The sequence below is a fragment of the Coregonus lavaretus genome (assembly GCF_964263955.1).
Source record: "Coregonus lavaretus genome assembly, contig: HAP1_SCAFFOLD_415, whole genome shotgun sequence".
NCBI classification, from domain to species: domain Eukaryota; kingdom Metazoa; phylum Chordata; class Actinopteri; order Salmoniformes; family Salmonidae; genus Coregonus; species Coregonus lavaretus.
In genome coordinates this window covers 128,172-149,221 of record NW_028157781.1, presented here as the reverse complement: position 1 = coordinate 149,221, position 21,050 = coordinate 128,172, and the positions used below count along the sequence as shown (strand labels likewise).

General features: G+C 44.8%; 1 protein-coding gene across 1 annotated transcript; it reads left to right on the top strand.

Moving 5' to 3' along the window:
• The first annotated feature begins 338 nt into the window (after positions 1–338).
• On the top strand, positions 339–19,334 carry LOC311124940 (desmin-like). The gene is made up of 9 exons (XM_084199035.1): positions 339–955; positions 5,389–5,449; positions 5,869–5,964; positions 8,789–8,950; positions 9,451–9,576; positions 12,501–12,721; positions 13,127–13,206; positions 13,980–14,065; positions 18,731–19,334. The coding sequence occupies exons 1-9, from the start codon at positions 387–389 to the stop codon at positions 18,770–18,772; spliced, it is 1,443 nt and encodes a 480-aa protein (XP_084055161.1). The 5' UTR covers positions 339–386; the 3' UTR covers positions 18,773–19,334.
• The last annotated feature ends 1,716 nt before the right edge of the window (positions 19,335–21,050 follow it).

Genomic DNA, 21,050 nt, shown 5'->3' with positions numbered 1-21,050 from the left:
GACTAACATCATCCCCCCTCATCCCCCCTCATCCCCTCACCCCCCCCCCCCCCCACCCCCCACCCCCCCACCCCCACTTCCTACAACTCCTACACAGCCACTTCCTACACCCCCCCTCTGGCTAGCTTCCACTCTGCTACTGGAAACCAGAGCCTATGACAGCTGAATCAAAGAGTGGGAATAGAAATGAGAGAGAGATAGCGAGAGACATGAGAAGAGAGAGAGAGTGGGGTGATTGAGGGAGTTGGAGGGAGGGGGCTTGGCGTTATGGAGTGGGCGTTGTACGTCTACAAATAGCAAATCTGCTGTCCACCAGCCCCTCATTCAGTCCTCCACCTCCAACAGCAATCAAGTTCCTCCAGCCAGACCATCGGACAACGTCCACCATGAGCAAGTCCTTCTCCTCCCAGTCCGCCCAGTCAGCCTCCTCCTACCGCCGCACCTTCGGCTCCGGTGTTGGATCCACCCCAAGCATGTCCTCCATGTTCTCCCACGGTGGGCGCGGCTCCTCCGGCTCGGCCCACATGTCCTCCAGAGTGTATGAGATGACCAAGACCTCCGCCCGCCCGAGCTACTCCTCCGGCGGCATCCGTTCCTCCTCCGGAGGCGCGATGCGCTCGTACGCCGGGATGGGTGAGAAGCTGGACTTCAACCTGGCCGACGCCACGAACCGCGACTTCCTGGACACCAGAACCAATGAGAAGGCAGAGCTGCAGCACCTGAACGACCGGTTCGCCAGCTACATTGAGAAGGTCCGTTTCCTGGAGCAACAGAACGCTACTCTGGTGGTGGAGATCGAGAGGCTGAGGGGCCGCGAGCCGACCCGCGTGGCCGAGATGTACGAGGAGGAAATGAGAGAGCTGAGGCGCCAGGTGGACGGCATGTCCAATGACCGAGCCCGCATAGAGGTGGAGAGAGACAACTTGGCTGATGACCTGCAGAAACTCAAACTCAGGTGAGAGGTCAGGGGTCAGGGGTCAAAACATACAGCAAATCAAATCTAAGTTTATTTGTCACATGCACAGGATACAGCAGGCAGGTTCAGTGAAATGCTAACCTGCAAGCTCTTCCTCAACAACGCAGTGTTCAATGAGAGAGACGTTAGTAAAATCACTGGCTAATACGCTCTTGATTAAGAAATCAAATGGCATGAGAGAAAAGCCACGTTAGTAAAAACTGAAGAGAGGAGGTTATTATATTCAGGAGCCACTGTTGGAAGACAATGGAAGTAGATTTAATTCAAACTGCATGAAGTAGAAGTTGGTAAAAACCCAAAGAGAATCCCTGAAACTACCTGTTAACTATTACTACTGTAAAACATTCTTCATGAACTTGTTCACTTGAGAAGTTTGGGCCGTTTGATTATGGGCCCCGAAATATATCAATATCGTGATATTCCAATAACTGTACGTTTTCTGTCTGGAACTACTTGAGATGTATCAATACACGACGGAACAGGTGTTGTCTGTTGTGCTGAGTGAAAGCCATTCCTTAGAATGTAGCCAAAGACTGATATGATCAGAATATGTGTATGTTTTTCTGCTGAATGAAAACCATTCCTTAGAATATAGGTTGAATGGGGAGTAATATTGTCCGAGCAGTGATTTGGTATCCTCCATCTTAGAGTGAGTAGGAAAACAACAGCCATGTCGTGTCGGGTGACGCACAGTGACGGTGTCAGTTGACATTGAAATGAACCAATGAATACTTGAAGTTCTCTCCTGCTTTGAGAAAATGCTTGAGAATGAATGCAGAAGAGATTGAGAAAGAGAATGTCAGAAAGAGGGTGCAGAAGACAGAAGACAGAAGAGAGCAGTGTGATTATACAGTGGGGGAAAAAAGTATTTAGTCAGCCACCAATTGTGCAAGTTCTCCCACTTAAAAAGATGAGAGAGGCCTGTAATTTTCATCATAGGTACACGTCAACTATGACAGACAAATTGAGAAAAAAAATTCCAGAAAATCACATTGTAGGATTTTTAATGAATTTATTTGCAAATTATGGTGGAAAATAAGTATTTGGTCACCTACAAACAAGCAAGATTTCTGGCTCTCACAGACCTGTAACTTCTTCTTTAAGAGGCTCCTCTGTCCTCCACTCGTTACCTGTATTAATGGCACCTGTTTGAACTTGTTATCAGTATAAAAGACACCTGTCCACAACCTCAAACAGTCACACTCCAAACTCCACTATGGCCAAGACCAAAGAGCTGTCAAAGGACACCAGAAACAAAATTGTAGACCTGCACCAGGCTGGGAAGACTGAATCTTCAATAGGTAAGCAGCTTGGTTTGAAGAAATCAACTGTGGGAGCAATTATTAGGAAATGGAAGACATACAAGACCACTGATAATCTCCCTCGATCTGGGGCTCCACGCAAGATCTCACCCCGTGGGGTCAAAATGATCACAAGAACGGTGAGCAAAAATCCCAGAACCACACGGGGGGACCTAGTGAATGACCTGCAGAGAGCTGGGACCAAAGTAACAAAGCCTACCATCAGTAACACACTACGCCGCCAGGGACTCAAATCCTGCAGTGCCAGACGTGTCCCCCTGCTTAAGCCAGTACATGTCCAGGCCCGTCTGAAGTTTGCTAGAGTGCAGAAGTTTGCTAGACCTGTCTCAAAGAGTCCCCATAGTAGACAGACAGATTAGACAGACAGGCAGGCAGGCAGGCAGACAGGCAGACAGGCAGGCAGACAGGCAGACAGGCAGGCAGACAGGCAGACAGACAGACAGACAGACAGACAGACAGACAGACAGACAGACAGACAGAGACATGCAGAAAACAGAGACATGCAGAAAGACAGACAGACAGACAGACAGACAGACAGAGAGAGACAGACAGATAGACAGACCGAGACAGACAGACAGACCGAGACAGACAGACAGATAGACAGACAGACAGCCAGATAGACAGACAGACAGACAGACAGACAGACAGGCAGGCAGACAGACAGACAGACAGACAGACAGACAGACAGACAGACAGACAGACAGACAGACAGACAGACAGACAGACAGACAGACAGACAGACAGACAGACAGACAGGCAGACAGGCAGACAGACAGAGACAGACAGACAGGCAGAGACAGGCAGAGACAGGCAGACAGGCAGACAGGCAGACAGATCGTCTTTGTCCAACAGTTGCTCAGAGCCCTTTACGAATCAGGAGTCCCAGAATACCATTCCCATATTAGACCACTATTCTTATCCATCCCAATTTACCCTGAGCGCCTGCCGTACCTCTCCTAAATATAACTATTTATCAGCAGGACTATTGGATGCTGTGTCTGACTCTGTGGAATGCAAGGCCTCATGAGAGTCTATACACAAACTGTGGGAGCGTTCAACAAGTTTCAAGTTTTTATTGTCACGTAAGACTAGTACAGTGAAAAGCCTTTCAGGCTCTTTCCCAACAATGCAGTAATCAATATCGGTAGTACGGTAGTAGGAAAAATTATGTAAAAAGCCAAGTAGAACACAAACACAGGAGAAATATAAATAAAAAGAACAGTTAGTGGTTTGACTGTTGTTAACAGACGTTTCTATGTAGAGGTACTGGATCAGCAGTGTCAAATCGTCTCTGGGTTTTTTCTTTCTCTCTGCACTGTAACAGCTGATGGAATCTATCTCCTTCAAGGCCTGTGTGGGAGGGGTTTGGATGCAGTGGGGAATGAGAGAGAGTCAAAATAGTGTGAAAGTGGAGGTTGGAAGGTTGAGGGTGGAATACACAGCTGCTGTGTGATACTGACCTCAGATCAACTCAGGGTTGGTATTCATAGCGTATTAGAGTATTATCTAGTATCCTAGATCAGTGCTCCTACCCTGAGACACATACAGTTCCTGCTCTGTGGTAGAACACTGCCTCCAGCTTCTGTCAGCTATACATGCTCCCCTCTGTCTGTCTGCTCTGTAAAGGAGTTTATCGCCGACGGCAACATGAGACACACGGCGTGGTGGGAATCAGTCGCCTCCCCTGTGATCTAAACACAGAGTCCTGACATGCCTTAAGCCTGCCAACCATTATATGTGCCATTTATCAGACACTTTGATCCAGAGCAACTCACAGTCATGCATGCATACATTTAACGTATGGGTGGTCCCGGGAATCCAACCCACTATCCTGCCATTGCAAGCACCATGCTCTACCAACTGAGCTACAGTGGACCACAGATAAGCAGAGTATCGCCGTGGGCTATAATAGGATACATACCCACAGTGTCAGTGATGTCTTTATCAACAGTAATGACACAGTGTAGGTGTCTTTATCAACAGTAATGACACAGTGTAGGTGTCTGCATCAACACTAATGACACAGTGTAGGTGTCTTTATCAACAGTAATGACACAGTGTAGGTGTCTTTATCAACAGTAATGACACAGTGTCTGCATCTACAGTAATGACACAGTGTAGGTGACGTCTGTATAAACAGAGCATGGTCAGCTATGTTTAGCCATTCAGGAAGCAACCGGGACACAAAAAGGATGTCAAATGATTTGTAGGGGTTATAACCATCTCTGTACCTCACTGCCCTCTCTGCTTTTGTGTTTGACCCTTGACCTGCCTTAGAACAGCTGCAGGGGTCCACCGTATGAAGAATGTGTGTCTCTGGAGGAAGGGTCCATTCCTCTGGTCACAGAGAGAGACTGTGCTTTAAAGATAAAGTGATAACGGCACATCATTAACTCTCCCCTGAGAGACTTTGTGTTTGTCCAAAATGGAGTTGCTTCCCAGCCTATATCTGCTGTGGAGTATACTCGGTGTAGTCTGTTGGTTCAACAGTGTCAAGTCTGCTGTTACAAATTGTTTGCATAGTCAATTTACACACAACACTGACACACACACTTACCCCATCAGACACGCCACCAGGGGTCTTTTCACAGTCCCCAGATCCAGAACAAATTCAAGGAAACGTACAGTATTATACAGAGCCATGAGTGCATGGAACCCCCTTTCATCTTATATAGCGCAAGTGAACAGCAAACCTGGTTTCGAAAAACAAATAAAGCAACACCTCACGGCATAACGCCTCTCCCCCATGTGACCTACTTGTTGTGTGTATGTACTGATTTGTATATGTAACTGATAGATGCACACACACATTACATGTTCATGTTTTTAAAATGTATGTAAATTGTAAAGTATTTTGTCTGTAATGTCTTTTTCATTATGTGTTGGACCCCAGTAAGACTAGCTGTCGGCTAATGGAGATCCTAATAAATCTAATCAAAATCACAACACCTACTTACAGGCTCAGACAGGGAGGAAAATGTTGTCTCTGAATCTGTTTAACAGTCCAATTGAGCCTTTTCTTTAATATCTCCCTCCCTCCCTCCCTCCCTCGCTCCCTCCCTCTCTCCCACTCTCTCTCCCTCCCTCCAGGCTGCAGGAGGAGATCCACCAGAAGGAAGAGGCAGAGAACAACCTGTCTGCTTTCAGAGCTGTGAGTCTCACTTTCCTTCTCCTTCTCTCTTTCTTTGGCAGCCTTCAGAAATGTCTCTCTTCCCATAATGATCAATGAAATACATGCAGTCAAGTTAGATCAACAATAACAGTGCCGAGTGTGACACCAACATGAACTGAAACTGCAATTGTTCCCCAGAGTAACTTCTGAGTCTCTCTCTCTCTCTCACTCTCTCTCTCACTCACTCTCACACTCTCTCTCTCTCTCTCTCCCCCTCTCTCTCTCTCTCTCTCTCTCTCTCTCTCTCTCTCTCTCTCTCTCTCTCTCTCTCTCTCTCCCTCTGTCTCTCTCTCTCTCTCTCTCTCTCTCTCTCTCTCTCTCTCTCTCTCTCTCTCTCTCAGAGACGTAGACATTAAACATCCTCTACTATATCCCATGTTCTTGTTCTGTTTCTCTAGGATGTGGACTCTGCCACTCTGGCCAGGCTGGACCTGGAGAGACGCATTGAGAGCCTGCAGGAGGAGATCACCTTCCTCAAGAAGATTCATGAGGAGGTCAGTAGTGTCCCAGGGCCTTTATGTTTAACCCTTTTTTTCACCCTGCGATAGATTAGCGTCCTGTTCAGACTTGTACATCAAGCCTCACGCTACAGAAACAGGAGATATATGTGGTCCTCTGTAGCTCAGTTGGTAGAGCACGGCGCTTGTAACGCCAGGGTAGTGGGTTCGATCCCCGGGACCACCCATATACAAAAATGTATGCACGCATGACTGTAAGTCGCTTTGGATAAAAGCGTCTGCTAAATGGCATATTATTATTATTATTATTATATAATTACCCATAGGGCAGGAGCCTGTCTCAGACAAGGATACTTACTTATACCCTTTTAACACTACTGAGCCGAGCTGAGCCAAGCTGGGCCAAGCTGAACTGGGCTGGCTTGTTTACATATCTACCATAGTTGCTGGAACCATGCTACAAGGTCAACGTGAAAAGAAAATATACAAACCAGTACAGTATGCTGCAGAAACAGGAGATATGGGCCATTCTGGCTCAGACAGGGCTTATTTATGCTACAGAAAAGAGTATAATCGTCTCCACTTCAGCCTATGTCAGTTCCCGTGCATTCTTTATCGTCAGACGTTCCCCCATTCGACCCTTCTATACACCAAACCTGCAGCTGTTCTTTCTGCTTGACATTTTCATGGTGGGGAACATAATGTAAATATACAGACTGCTTGTCGCTGACACAAACCCTTTGTGTCAGTATTTACCCCTAAATATACAGTTAGCTCAATATATACCCCTAAATATACAGTTAGCTCAATATATACCCCTAAATATACAGTTAGCTCAATATATACCCCTAAATATACAGTTAGCTGGAGTATCATATATGTGGCACTCACTGTTACTATAGAACAACATTGTAGGGCAAATATGACATGCATACTTACAGTAAACACACCACACCTACACAACCAACTATACACACCACACCACACCACACCACACAACCAACTATACACACCACACCACAGAACCAATGATACACACCACACCACACAACCAACTATACACACCACACCACACAACCAACTATACACACCACACCACAGAACCAATGATACACACCACACCACAGAACCAACGATACACACCACACCACACAACCAACTATACACACCACACCACAGAACCAATGGTACACACCACACCACAGAACCAACGATACACACCACACCACAGAACCAACGATACACACCACACCACAGAACCAACGATACACACCACACCACACAACCAACTATACACACCACACCACAGAACCAATGGTACACACCACACCACAGAACCAACGATACACACCACACCACAGAACCAACGATACACACCACACCACACAACCAACTATACACACCACACCACACAACCAACTATACACACCACACCACAGAACCAATGGTACACACCACACCACAGAACCAATGATACACACCACACCACACAACCAACTATACACACCACACCACACAACCAACTATACACACCACACCACAGAACCAATGATACACACCACACCACACAACCAACTATACACACCACACCACAGAACCAACGATACACACCACACCACACAACCAACTATACACACCACACCACACAACCAACTATACACACCACACCACAGAACCAATGATACACACCACACCACACAACCAACTATACACACCACACCACAGAACCAATGATACACACCACACCACACAACCAACTATACACACCACACCACACCACACCACACCACACCTACACAACCAACTATACACACCACACCACACCACACCACACCTACACAACCAACTATACACACCACACCACACCACACAACCAACTATACACACCACACCACAGAACCAATGATACACACCACACCACACAACCAACTATACACACCACACCACACCACACCACACAACCAACTATACACACCACACCACACCACACCACACAACCAAGTATACACACCACACCACACCACACCTACACAACCAGCTATACACACCACACCACACCACACCTACACAACCACCTATACACACCACACCACACCACACCTACACAACCAACTATACACACCACACCACACCACACCACACCTACACAACCAACTATACACACCACACCACACCACACCACACAACCAACTATACACACCACACCACACAACCAACTATACACACCACACCACACCACACCACACAACCAACTATACACACCACACCACACCACACCACTAACCATACAGCTCCACTGCGTACAGTGGATGGGGAGAGGGACTTTTCTAGTTTCTTAAGCCAGAAGTCCTTTCATGCTCTCTCTTCTTCCCCCTGACATTTGACTTTAGAGAAATGCTGGCATGTATCAGCTGGTTCGTGACATGGAGGGCCCTCTGGCATGTTATTCAACACATGCACAGCTAAAATTAAACTATGAGAGAGACAGAGACCATTGGTCCTGTATATGAAGGACAGAGAGAGAGAGAGCATTGGTCCTGTATATGAAGGACAGAGAGAGAGAGACCATTGGTCCTGTATATGAAGGACAGAGAGAGAGAGACCATTGGTCCTGTATATGAAGGACAGAGAGAGAGAGACCATTGGTCCTGTATATGTATTGTAGGAGCCAGGGTTCTTCCTGGTGGGGCGGCATAGTCAGTGTAACTCTGGGCCGTACGTATAGTCAATAAATGAGGAAAGTGGAGGAAAATAATTGCTGTTAATGCTAAAGGCTGATAATCTAAATTAAATCCTGTATGTACCCCGACCCCTAACCTCTGAACTCTGACCTCTGAACTCTATCCTCTGACCCCTGCAGGAGATCCATGAGCTGACGAGCCAGATGCAGGAGACCTCAGTACAGGTCCAGATGGACATGACCAAACCAGACCTGACCGCTGCCCTCAGGGACATCCGCATGCAGTACGAGGGCATCGCCGCCAAGAACATCTCAGAGGCAGAGGACTGGTACAAGTCCAAGGTAAACACCACCTATAAAACACAGTAGTATTATATATGATGGTAGAGTACAGATGACTGGTACAAGTCCAAGGTAAACACCACCTATAAAACACAGTAGTATTATATATGATGGTAGAGTACCGAGGACTGGTACAAGTCCAAGGTAAACACTAGAAATACGGGCGGGTAGTTAGAGAGGCTTGCTGCCATCGGATTGGTTGAGATAATTGGTTTAGGACAACACAGAAGGGGATTGGAGACTATTCCGTTTCAATTCAGTGAATTAATTACGTTGAAATTTGAATTAAATTGACTGCATTGCAATGAAATGAAATCGACCCCAAGTCCCCAACCCTGGCAAAGAACATGTGACTGCCAGTACTTGAAGTAAAGCAGGGCCAGATGAGCCAAAGCTGGATATGATATGTGGACTGTGACAGTAGCTGAACTAACTACATCGGCACTACTAGACAGTGACAGTAGCATCTATTCTAACCCATGTCTCCACCTCCTCTCCAGGTGTCAGACCTGAACCAGGCTGTGAACAAGAACAACGATGCTCTGAGACAGGCCAAACAGGAGAGCATGGAGTTCAGACACCAGATCCAGTCCTACACCTGCGAGATCGACTCTCTCAAGGGAACCGTGAGTACTCTATTACTACATCCTACTCTACATCCTCCTGGACTATTACTACATCCTACTCTATATCCTCCTGGACTATTACTACATCCTACTCTATATCCTCCTGGACTATTACTACATCCTACTCTACATCCTCCTGGACTATTACTACATCCTACTCTATATCCTCCTGGACTATTACTACATCCTACTCTATATCCTCCTGGACTATTACTACATCCTACTCTATATCCTCCTGGACTATTACTACATCCTACTCTATATCCTCCTACACTATTACTACATCCTACTCTATATCCTCCTGGACTATTACTACATCCTACTCTATATCCTCCTGGACTATTACTACATCCTACTCTATATCCTCCTGGACTATTACTACATCCTACTCTACATCCTCCTGGACTATTACTACATCCTACTCTACATCCTCCTGGACTATTACTACATCCTACTCTATATCCTCCTGGACTATTACTACATCCTATTCTATATCCTCCTGGACTATTACTACATCCTACTCTATATCCTCCTGGACTATTACTACATCCTACTCTACATCCTCCTGGACTATTACTACATCCTACTCTACATCCTCCTGGACTATTACTACATCCTACTCTGTATCTTCCTGGACTATTACTACATCCTACTATATATATTCCTACACTATTACTACATCCTACTCTACATCCTCCTGGACTATTACTACATCCTACTCTGTATCTTCCTGGACTATTACTACATCCTACTATATATATTCCTACACTATTACTACATCCTACTCTACATCCTCCTGGACTATTACTACATCCTACTCTGTATCTTCCTGGACTATTACTACATCCTACTATATATATTCCTACACTATTACTACATCCTACTCTACATCCTCCTGGACTATTACTACATCCTACTCTGTATCTTCCTGGACTATTACTACATCCTACTATATATATTCCTACACTATTACTACATCCTACTCTACATCCTCCTGGACTATTACTACATCCTACTCTGTATCTTCCTGGACTATTACTACATCCTACTATATATATTCCTACACTATTACTACATCCTACTCTACATCCTCCTGGACTATTACTACATCCTACTCTGTATCTTCCTGGACTATTACTACATCCTACTCTACCTCCTCCTGGACTATTACTACATCCTACTCTATATCCTCCTGGACTATTACTACATCCTACTCTATATCCTCCTGGACTATTACTACATCCTACTCTATATCCTCCTGGACTATTACTACATCCTACTCTATATCCTCCTGGACTATTACTACATCCTACTCTACATCCTCCTGGACTATTACTACATCCTACTCTATATCCTCCTGGACTATTACTACATCCTACTCTATATCCTCCTGGACTATTACTACATCCTACTCTACATCTTCCTGGACTATTACTACATCCTACTCTACATCCTCCTGGATTATTACTACATCCTACTCTATATCCTCCTGGACTATTACTACATCCTACTCTATATCCTCCTGGACTATTACTACATCCTACTCTACATCCTCCTGTACTATTACTACATCCTACTCGATATCCTCCTGGACTATTACTACATCCTACTCTGTATCCTCCTTGACTATTACTACATCCTACTCTATTTCCTCCTGGACTATTACTACATCCTACTCTACATCCTCCTGGACTATTACTACATCCTACTCTACATCCTCCTGGACTATTACTACATCCTACTCTACATCCTCCTGGACTATTACTACATCCTACTCTACATCCTGCTACACTATTACTACATCCTACTCTACATCCTCCTGGACTATTACTACATCCTACTCTACATCCTCCTGGACTATTACTACATCCTACTCGATATCCTACTGGACTATTACTACATCCTACTCTACATCCTGCTGGACTATTACTACATCCTACTCTACATCCTCCTGGACTATTACTACATCCTACTCGATATCCTCCTGGACTATTACTACATCCTACTCTACATCCTCCTGGACTATTACTACATCCTACTCGATATCCTCCTGGACTATTACTACATCCTACTCGATATCCTCCTGGACTATTACTACATCCTACTCTATATCCTCCTGGACTATTACTACATCCTACTCTACATCCTGCTACACTATTACTACATCCTACTCTATATCCTCCTGGACTATTACTTCATCCTACTCTACATCCTCCTGGACTATTACTACATCCTACTCTACATCCTCCTGGACTATTACTACATCCTACTCGATATCCTCCTGGACTATTACTACATCCTACTCTGTATCCTCCTTGACTATTACTACATCCTACTCTATTTCCTCCTGGACTATTACTACATCCTACTCTACATCCTCCTGGACTATTACTACATCCTACTCTACATCCTCCTGGACTATTACTACATCCTACTCTACATCCTCCTGGACTATTACTACATCCTACTCTACATCCTCCTGGACTAAGTGTACTCTTGTTTGCTTCCTTTCATGGATTTGACAGGAAAGGATTGGTGTAGGAAATATGTTAGAAACTCCATCTAGCCATGGCTTACACCAATCCAATGCTTTTAAATGTCTGGGGAGTAGTACATACTTCAGGACAATTCCCTAACCTATCATCACTTCTGGACAATTCCCTAACCTATCATCACTTCAGGACAATTCCCTAACCTATCATCACTTCTGGACAATTCCCTAACCTATCATCACTTCAGGACAATTCCCTAACCTATCATCACTTCAGGACAATTCCCTAACCTATCATCACTTCTGGACAATTCCCTAATCTATCATCACTTTAAGCACCTCTCCACAGGCTCCCCTCTCAATCTAACTATGATGCCTGTTTACCCACCTTACTGTTTATGTAATCACCCCTCTCTCTCTCTCCCCCCTACAGAACGAGTCTCTGCTGAGGCAGATGAGGGAGATGGAGGATCGTCTGGGAAACGAGTCTGGAGGTTACCAGGACTCCATCACCCGTCTGGAGGCTGAGATCGCCAAGATGAAGGATGATATGGCTCGCCACCTCAGAGAGTACCAGGACCTGCTCAATGTCAAGATGGCCCTGGACATAGAGATCGCTACCTACAGGAAACTACTGGAGGGAGAGGAGAGCAGGTAGGAGAGAGGGAGGAGTAGGGAGAGGGATAGAGGAGAGGGAGGGGAGGAGTAGGGGGAGGAGCAGGGGGAGGGATAGAGAAGAGGGAGGGGAGGAGTAGGGGGAGGAGAAGGGGGAGGAGCAGGGGAGGGCTAGGGAAGAGGGAGGAGAGGAGTAGGGGAAGGGCAGGGGGAGGAGCAGGGGAGGGCTAGAGAAGAGGGAGGGGAGGTGTAGGGGGAGGAGCAGGAGGAGGGATAGAGAAGAGGGAGGGGAGGAGTAGGGGGAGGAGCAGGGGAGGGCTAGAGAAGAGGAAGGGGAGGTGTAGGGGTAGGAGCAGGGGGAGGTAAGTGAGTGAGTAAGGTTATCATAAACTGGTCATTTCACCTGTAATTAACTGTTCTGTTGGTCTTCACTGTCTTCCCCAGAATCACTGTATCTGGCTCCCAGTCTTCCCACTCAGGCTCCCGCTCTAATGCCTCATTATATTCCACTGTTGGATTCAGAGGTGACTACTGCAAACACACTTCCTCACAACTGTCAGCAATGAGTACTATGTGACACGTGTACAGGAAGTTAAAGTAAGGGGTCGTGACAGGAACCTGAGAGAAGCATCACAACTTCACCACAAGGTGGAGTAGCTGTACCATGAATTCATGCATTTCAGATATCGACATCACTGAGACCACAATCAATTAAATGAAAACAATTGAGCACGATTGAAGTTAATTGATTGATTGATTGATTGATTGATTGATTGATTAGGGGTCATTCAACTGTGGCTTTTTGGGTTAGGTTGAGGCAGAACGAATCATATACACAACTCTGGGTTGGTGTTGATGTTAGCTTGGTGTTGTGTTTCTGTTAGCTTGGTGTTGTGTTTCTGTTAGCTTGGTGTTGTGTTTCTGTTAGGTTGGTTTTGTGTTTCTGTTAGCTTGGTGTTGTGTTTCTGTTAGGTTGGTTTTGTGTTTCTGTTAGCTTGGTGTTGTGTTTCTGTTAGGTTGGTTTTGTGTTTCTGTTAGCTTGGTGTTGTGTTTCTGTTAGGTTGGTTTTGTGTTTCTGTTAGCTTGGTGTTGTGTTTCTGTTAGCTTGGTGTTGTGTTTCTGTTAGCTTGGTGTTGTGTTTCTGTTAGCTTGGTGTTGTGTTTCTGTTAGGTTGGTTTTGTGTTTCTGTTAGCTTGGTGTTGTGTTTCTGTTAGCTTGGTGTTGTGTTTCTGTTAGGTTGGTTTTGTGTTTCTGTTAGTATAAGGTTGTCTTACCTCCTGTCCGATCCCATCCACAGAGACCAGCCCAGACGCCGGGCGATCATCAGAGGTCCACTCCAAGAAGACTGTTCTGATCAAGACCATCGAGACCCGCGATGGAGAGGTGAGATAAACGCACACAGAAGATGCTTAGGACCAATATCGGCTCAGTCCCAAATAACACCCTATTCCCTATATAGCAAACTACTTTTGATCAGGGTGAAAAGTAGTGCACTTTATAGGGAATACATTTTACATTTACGTCATTTAGCAGACGCTCTTATCCAGAGCGACTTACAAATTGGTGCATTCAACTTATGATAGCCAGTGGGACAACCACTTTTTTTTATGGGGGAGTGGGGGAGGGGGGGGGGGGGGGGGGGGGGGTAGAAGGATTACTTTATACTATTCCAGGTATTCCTTAAAGAGGTAGGGTTTCAAGTGTCTCCGGAAGGTGGTCAGTGACTCCTGGCGTCGTGGGGGAGCTTGTTCCACCATTGGGGTGCCAGAGCAGCGAAGAGCTTTGACTGGGCTGAGCGGGAACCGTGCTTCCGTAGAGGTAGGGGGGCTAGCAGGCCAGAGGTGGATGAACGTAGTGCCCTCGTTTGGGTGTAGGGACTGATCTGAGCCTGAAGGTAAGGAGGTGCCGTTCCCCTCACAGCTCAGTAGGCAAGCACCATGGTCTTGTAGTAGATCGAGCCTCAACTGGAAGCCAGTGGAGTGTGCGGAGGAGCGGGGTGACATGAGAGAACTTGGGAAGGTTGAACACCAGACGGGCTGCAGCGTTCTGGATAAGTTGTAGGGGTTTAATGGCACAGGCAGGGAGCCCAGCCAACAGCGAGTTGCAGTTAGCCAGACGGGAGATGACAAGTGCCTGGATTAGGACCTGTGCCGCTTTCTGTGTAAGGTAGGGTCGTACTCTGCGAATGTTGTAGAGCATGAACCTGCAGGATCGGGTCACCGCTTTGATGTTAGCGGAGAATGACAGGGTGTTGTCCAGGGTCACGCCAAGGTTCTTTGCACTCTGGGAGGAGGACACAATGGAGTTGTCAACCGTGATGGCAGCTCCGTCTTGCCGAGGTTCAGCTTGAGGTGGTGATCCAAAATGCACACTGATATGTCTGCCAGACATGCAGAGATGCAATTCGCCACCTGGTTATCAGAAGGGGGAAAGGAGAAAATTAATTGTGTGTCATCTGCGTAGCAATGATAGGAGAGACCATGTGAGGATATGACAGAGCCAAGTGACTTGGTGTATAGAGAGAATAGGAGAGGGCCTAGAACTGAGCCCTGGGGGACACCAGTGGTGAGAGCACGTGGTGCGGAGACAGATTCTCGCCACGCCACCTGGTAGGAGCGACCTGTCATGTAGGACGTAATCCAAGAGTGAGCAGCGCCAGAGATGCCCAACTCGGAGAGGGTGTATAGGAGCATCTGATGGTTCACAGTATCAAAGGCAGCAGACAGGTCTAGAAGGACAAGAGCAGAGGAGAGAGAGTTAGCTTTAACAATGTAGACAGCCTCCGTGACACAGAGAAGAGCAGTCTCAGTTGAATGACAAGTCTTGAAACCTGACTGGTTTGGATCAAGAAGGTCATTCTGAGAGAGATAGCAAGAGAGTTGGCTAAAGACGGCACGCTCAAGAGTTTAGGAGAGAAAAGAAAGAGGGATACTGGTCTGTAGTTGTTGACATCGGAGGGATCGAGTGTAGGTTTTTTGAGGAGGGGTGCAACTCTCGCTCTCTTGAAGACGGAAGGGACATGGCCAGCGGTCAAGGATGAGTTGATGAGCGAGGTGAGGTAAGGGAGAAGGTCTCCGGAAATGGTCTGGAGAAGAGAGGAGGGGATAGGGTCAAGCGGGCAGGTTGTTGGGCGGCCGGCCGTCACAAGTCGCAAGATTTCATCTGGAGAGAGAGGGGAGAAAGAAGTCAAAGCATAGGGTAGGGCAGTGTGAGCAGGACCAGCGGTGTCATTTGACTTAACAAATGAGGATTGGATGTCGTCAACCTTCCTTTCAAAATGGTTGACGAAGTCATCCACAGAGAGGGAGGAGGGAGGGGGAGGAGGAGGAGGATTCAGCAGGGAGGAGAAGGTGGCAAAGAGCTTCCTAGGGTTAGAGGCAGAGGCTTGAAATTTAGAGTGGTAGAAAGTGGCTTTAGCAGCGGAAACAGAGGAAGAGAATGTAGAGAGGAGGGAGTGAAAAGATGACAGGTCCGCAGGGAGTCTAGTTTTGTAGGGTACACTACTTTTGATCAGGGCACCCATAGGGCTCTGTTCAAAAGTAGTGCGCTATATGTGGAATAGGGTGCCATTTGGGACGCGTCCATGGAAACCCACAGCTGACAGTCAATCAGTAGGGGAAAGTACCACTCATATAGTCATGCAGGCCTAGCTAATAAAGGCAGACATAATATTTCGTAGCCTTACAGCTAATCAATGTGGAGAAAATCAACATTTTGTATTCATTTCCTTCATTCATTTTGTTCTAGATTACATATTCAATGAGCGATGGTGCTAGTGCTCCGTGTGTAAGTGCAGTTTAAATCTCAACTGTTGACCAACCACCTTTAATTAACACACTTCTCCTATCCTCACCCCCTCAGTACTAGACCTGATGGCTATGTTCTCTCCACCCCCTCAGTACTAAACCTGATGGCTATGTTCTCTCCACCCCCTCAGTACTAAACCTGATGGCTATGTTCTCTCCACCCCCTCAGTACTAGACCTGATGGCTATGTTCTCTCCACCCCCTCAGTACTAAACCTGTTGGCTATGGAGGAAACACTACTCTTCACATTAAACTACAGATGTGTTCTGTCCTGTCCTGTCCACACTGTAACGGTCTCTAATGTAGAGTACTCTGATATGTGTTCCATGTATGTGGCCCATAAAAACTAAAGGCTGTTTTATCTAAAAAAATGAATTTCAAGAGTTAGCCAGCCGAGCAAGTAAGGTATTTCCTACTTCTGTGCGTTAGAAGCGATGTGAAGTAGGCCTAATATACACTGAACAAAAATATAAAAAACAAGTGTTTGTCCCATGTTTTATGAGCTGAAATAGAAGATCCCAGAAATGTTCCATACACACAAAAAGCTTATTTCTCTCAAATGTTGTGCACAAATTTGTTTACATCCCTGTTAGTGATCATTTCTCCTTTGCGAATATAATCCATCCACCTGACAGGTGTGGCATATCAAGAAGCTGATTAAACGGCATGATCATTACACAGGTGCACCTTGTACTAGGGGCAATAAAAGGCCACTCTAAAATGTTCAGTTTTGTCACACAACACAATGCCACAGATGTCTCAAGTTTTGAGGGAGCGTGCAATTGGAATGCTGACTGCAGGAATGTCCACCAGAGTTGTTGCCAGAGCATTAAATATTCATTTCTCTACCCTAAGCCGCCTCCAACGTAATTTTAGAGAATTTGGCAGTATGTCCATCCGGCCTCACAACCGCAGACCACATGTATGGCGTCGTGTGGGCGAGCGGTTGGTGATGTCAACGTTGTGAACAGAGTGCCCGATGGTGGCGGTGGGGTTATGGTATGGGCAGGCATAAGCTACGGACAACGAACAGAAGTGCATTTTATCGATGGCAATTTGAATGCACAGAGATACCGTGATGAGATCCTGAGGTCCATTGTCGTGCCATTCATCCGCCACCATCACCTCATGTTTCAGCATGATAATGCACGGCCACATTTCGCAAGGATCTGTACACAATTCCTGGAAGCTGAAAATGTCCCAGTTCTTCCATGGCCTGCATACTCACCAGACATGTCAAACATTGAGCATGTTTGGGATGCTCTGGATCAAAGTGTACGGCAGCGTGTTCCAATTCCCACCAATATCCAGCAACTTTGCACAGCCATTGAAGAGAAGTGGGACAACATTCCACAGGCCACAATCAACAGCCTGATCAACTCCATGCGAAGGAGATGTGTCACGCTGCAAAAGGCAAATGGTGGTCACACCAGATACTGACTGGTTTTCTGATCCACGCCCCCTTCCTTTTTTTAAAGGTATCTGTGACCAACAGATGCATATCTTTATTCCCAGTCATTTGAAATCCATAGATTAGGGCCTAATGAATTTATTTCAATTGACTGATTTCCTTATATGAACTGTAACTCAGTAAATTCTTTGAAATTGTTGCATGTTGCATTTATATTTTTGTTCAGTACAGTAATTTCTGCTAGATAGCTTTGTAAATGAATACAAGACAATGTTGCATTCTCCGCGTTGCCAGTGATGGCCAGCCCACTTTCTGATTCACATCACAGTGATGTGTAAAATCGCTCACCCGTAATCAAATGCAGTGTGCTATTATAAACAGCATTCAATGCTTTTGAAGAAGTGGCAGCAGCGTTCATATAGATTATGTCATCATAGTGAAGGACTGACAGGAAAGTCAACTGAACAATTGTTTTTCCTACTATCAAGAGAAAGGCACAACCTACATCTGTTTAATTCTCAGCTTCTTCATTAGCTCATCTATATGTGTTTTAAATGACAACTTGTCATCAATCCAAATGCCAAGGTATTTATATGAGGGGACTCGTACACTATTGTATTTTGTACTACGTTGTATTTTGCAAATTGTGTATAATTGTGAGATGCAGGGCTCCCTTGCGAAAGAGATCTTGGTCTCAATGGGACTTACTATTGAAAGAAAGGTTCAATATAAACTATTAAATATGCTGCACTGTGTCTCTCTAAACCATCTGTTTGTTGTCTCTATGTGCTTGACCTTTCAACCCTGACTGACTGTCCTCTGCTCCCACAGGTGGTCAGTGAATCTACACAGCAGCAGCAGGACATCATGTAAACAACAACAACAACAAGTTTAAATTAGGATTGATGTTTACATAACAAGATACGAGGGGTTCTCTAGCTACCGTTTCTAAGGAAAGCCTATTTTAAAAGGTCTCTTTTTGAGAGGGAGTGAGGTACGAACACCTTACGAAGGTGTTATAATCACCTTATGCAGGGTTATGACCGCCATAGGAATGTTTATAACTCATTAACTCCTACTAATCAGATGTTATATGACCCATCACCAAAGGAGAAGAACACAGGAGAAGACAATGTTACAGTAATCAGGAAGGTGGGAACAAGGTGGAGTGAAAGTCAAGTCATGCCCTGGCCAGAACAGGAACACGCATGGCTAGACGGGAGCGCCAGAATGTCAAGAATAGGATTTCTGTAGTGCACGTTTTTGCAAGTTTGTGTGTGTGGGTGGGTCTCTTTGCTTCACAATGTTTCACAGTGCCAATGATTTGAAAATAAAGATATATACGGTATCTTCAAAAGAGAATTCTATTGATTCGATTGATTTTGCTCGGGTAACTTCATTAGTCAAGCATGAGTCATATTTAGGTGTGCATCCCAAATGGCACCCTGTTCCCTTTATAGTGCACTACTTTTGACCATGGTCCATAGGGCTCATAGGGTTCTGGTCAAAAATAGGAAATATTGTGATATTTGGGATGGCCATTTGGGAAATTAAAACAGAGATGGTGTTATTAATGAGCTACTCATTCCTTGTTTCATTTGTTTTATTACATTATAAGAGATCACAGTGTATTACAATGGTGTAACAATGATTTCATTTCCTAGTCTTCATAATAACAGTAGGTGGTAATACTAGTCTTCATAATAACAGGAGGTAATACTAGTCTTCATAAGAACAGGAGGAGGTAATACTAGTCTTCATAATAACAGGAGGAGGTCATACTAGTCTTCATAATAACAGGAGGAGGTAATACTAGTCTTCATAATAACAGGAGGAGGTAATACTAGTCTTCATAATAACAGGAGGAGGTAATACTAGTCTTTGTAATAACAGGAGGTAATACTAGTCTTCATAATAACAGGATGTAATACTAGTCTTCATAATAACAGGAGGTAATACTAGTCTTCATCATAACAGGAGGAGGTAATACTAGTCTTCATAATAACAGGAGGAGGTAATACTAGTCTTCATAATAACAGGAGGAGGTAATAGTAGTCTTCATAATAACAGGAGGAGGTAATACTAGTCTTCATAATAACAGGAGGAGGTAATAGTAGTCTTCATAATAACAGGAGGTAATACTAGTCTTCATAATAACAGGAGGAGGTAATAGTAGTCTTCATAATAACAGGAGGTAATACTAGTCTTCATAATAACAGGAGGAGGTAATACTAGTCTTCATAATAACAGGAGGTAATACTAGTCTTCATAATAACAGGAGGAGGTAATACTAGTCTCATAATAACAGGAGGTAATACTAGTCTTCATAATAACAGGAGGAGGTAATACTAGTCTTCATAATAACAGGAGGTAATACTAGTCTTCATAATAACAGGAGGAGGTAATACTAGTCTCATAATAACAGGAGGTAATACTAGTCTTCATAATAACAGGAGGAGGTAATACTAGTCTTCATAATAACAGGAGGAGGTAATACTAGTCTTCATAATAACAGGAGGAGGTAATACTAGTCTTCATAATAACAGGAGGAGGTAATACTAGTCTTCATAATAACAGGAGGAGGTAATAGTAGTCTTCATAATAACAGGAGGAGGTAATACTAGTCTTCATAATAACAGGAGGAGGTAATAGTAGTCTTCATAATAACAGGAGGTAATACTAGTCTTCATAATAACAGGAGGAGGTAATAGTAGTCTTCATAATAACAGGAGGTAATACTAGTCTTCATAATAACAGGAGGAGGTAATACTAGTCTTCATAATAACAGGAGGTAATACTAGTCTTCATAATAACAGGAGGAGGTAATACTAGTCTCATAATAACAGGAGGTAATACTAGTCTTCATAATAACAGGAGGAGGTAATACTAGTCTTCATAATAACAGGAGGAGGTAATACTAGTCTTCATAATAACAGGAGGAGGTAATACTAGTCTTCATAATAACAGGAGGAGGTAATACTAGTCTTCTTAATAACAGGAGGTAATACTAGTCTTCATAATAACAGGAGGTAATACTAGTCTTCATAATAACAGGAGGAGGTAATACTAGTCTTCATAATAACAGGAGGAGGTAATACTAGTCTTCATAATAACAGGAGGAGGTAATACTAGTCTTCATAATAACAGGAAG

Coding starts and splice junctions, on each gene's coding strand:
- LOC311124940 (XM_084199035.1), top strand. CDS start 387: ATGAGCAAGTCCTTCTCCTCCCAGTCCGCCCAGTCAGCCTCCTCCTAC. Junction 12,722..13,126: donor CTGGAGGGAGAGGAGAGCAG/GTAGGAGAGAGG, acceptor TGTCTTCCCCAG/AATCACTGTATCTGGCTCCC. Junction 13,207..13,979: donor TTCCACTGTTGGATTCAGAG/GTGACTACTGCA, acceptor TCCCATCCACAG/AGACCAGCCCAGACGCCGGG.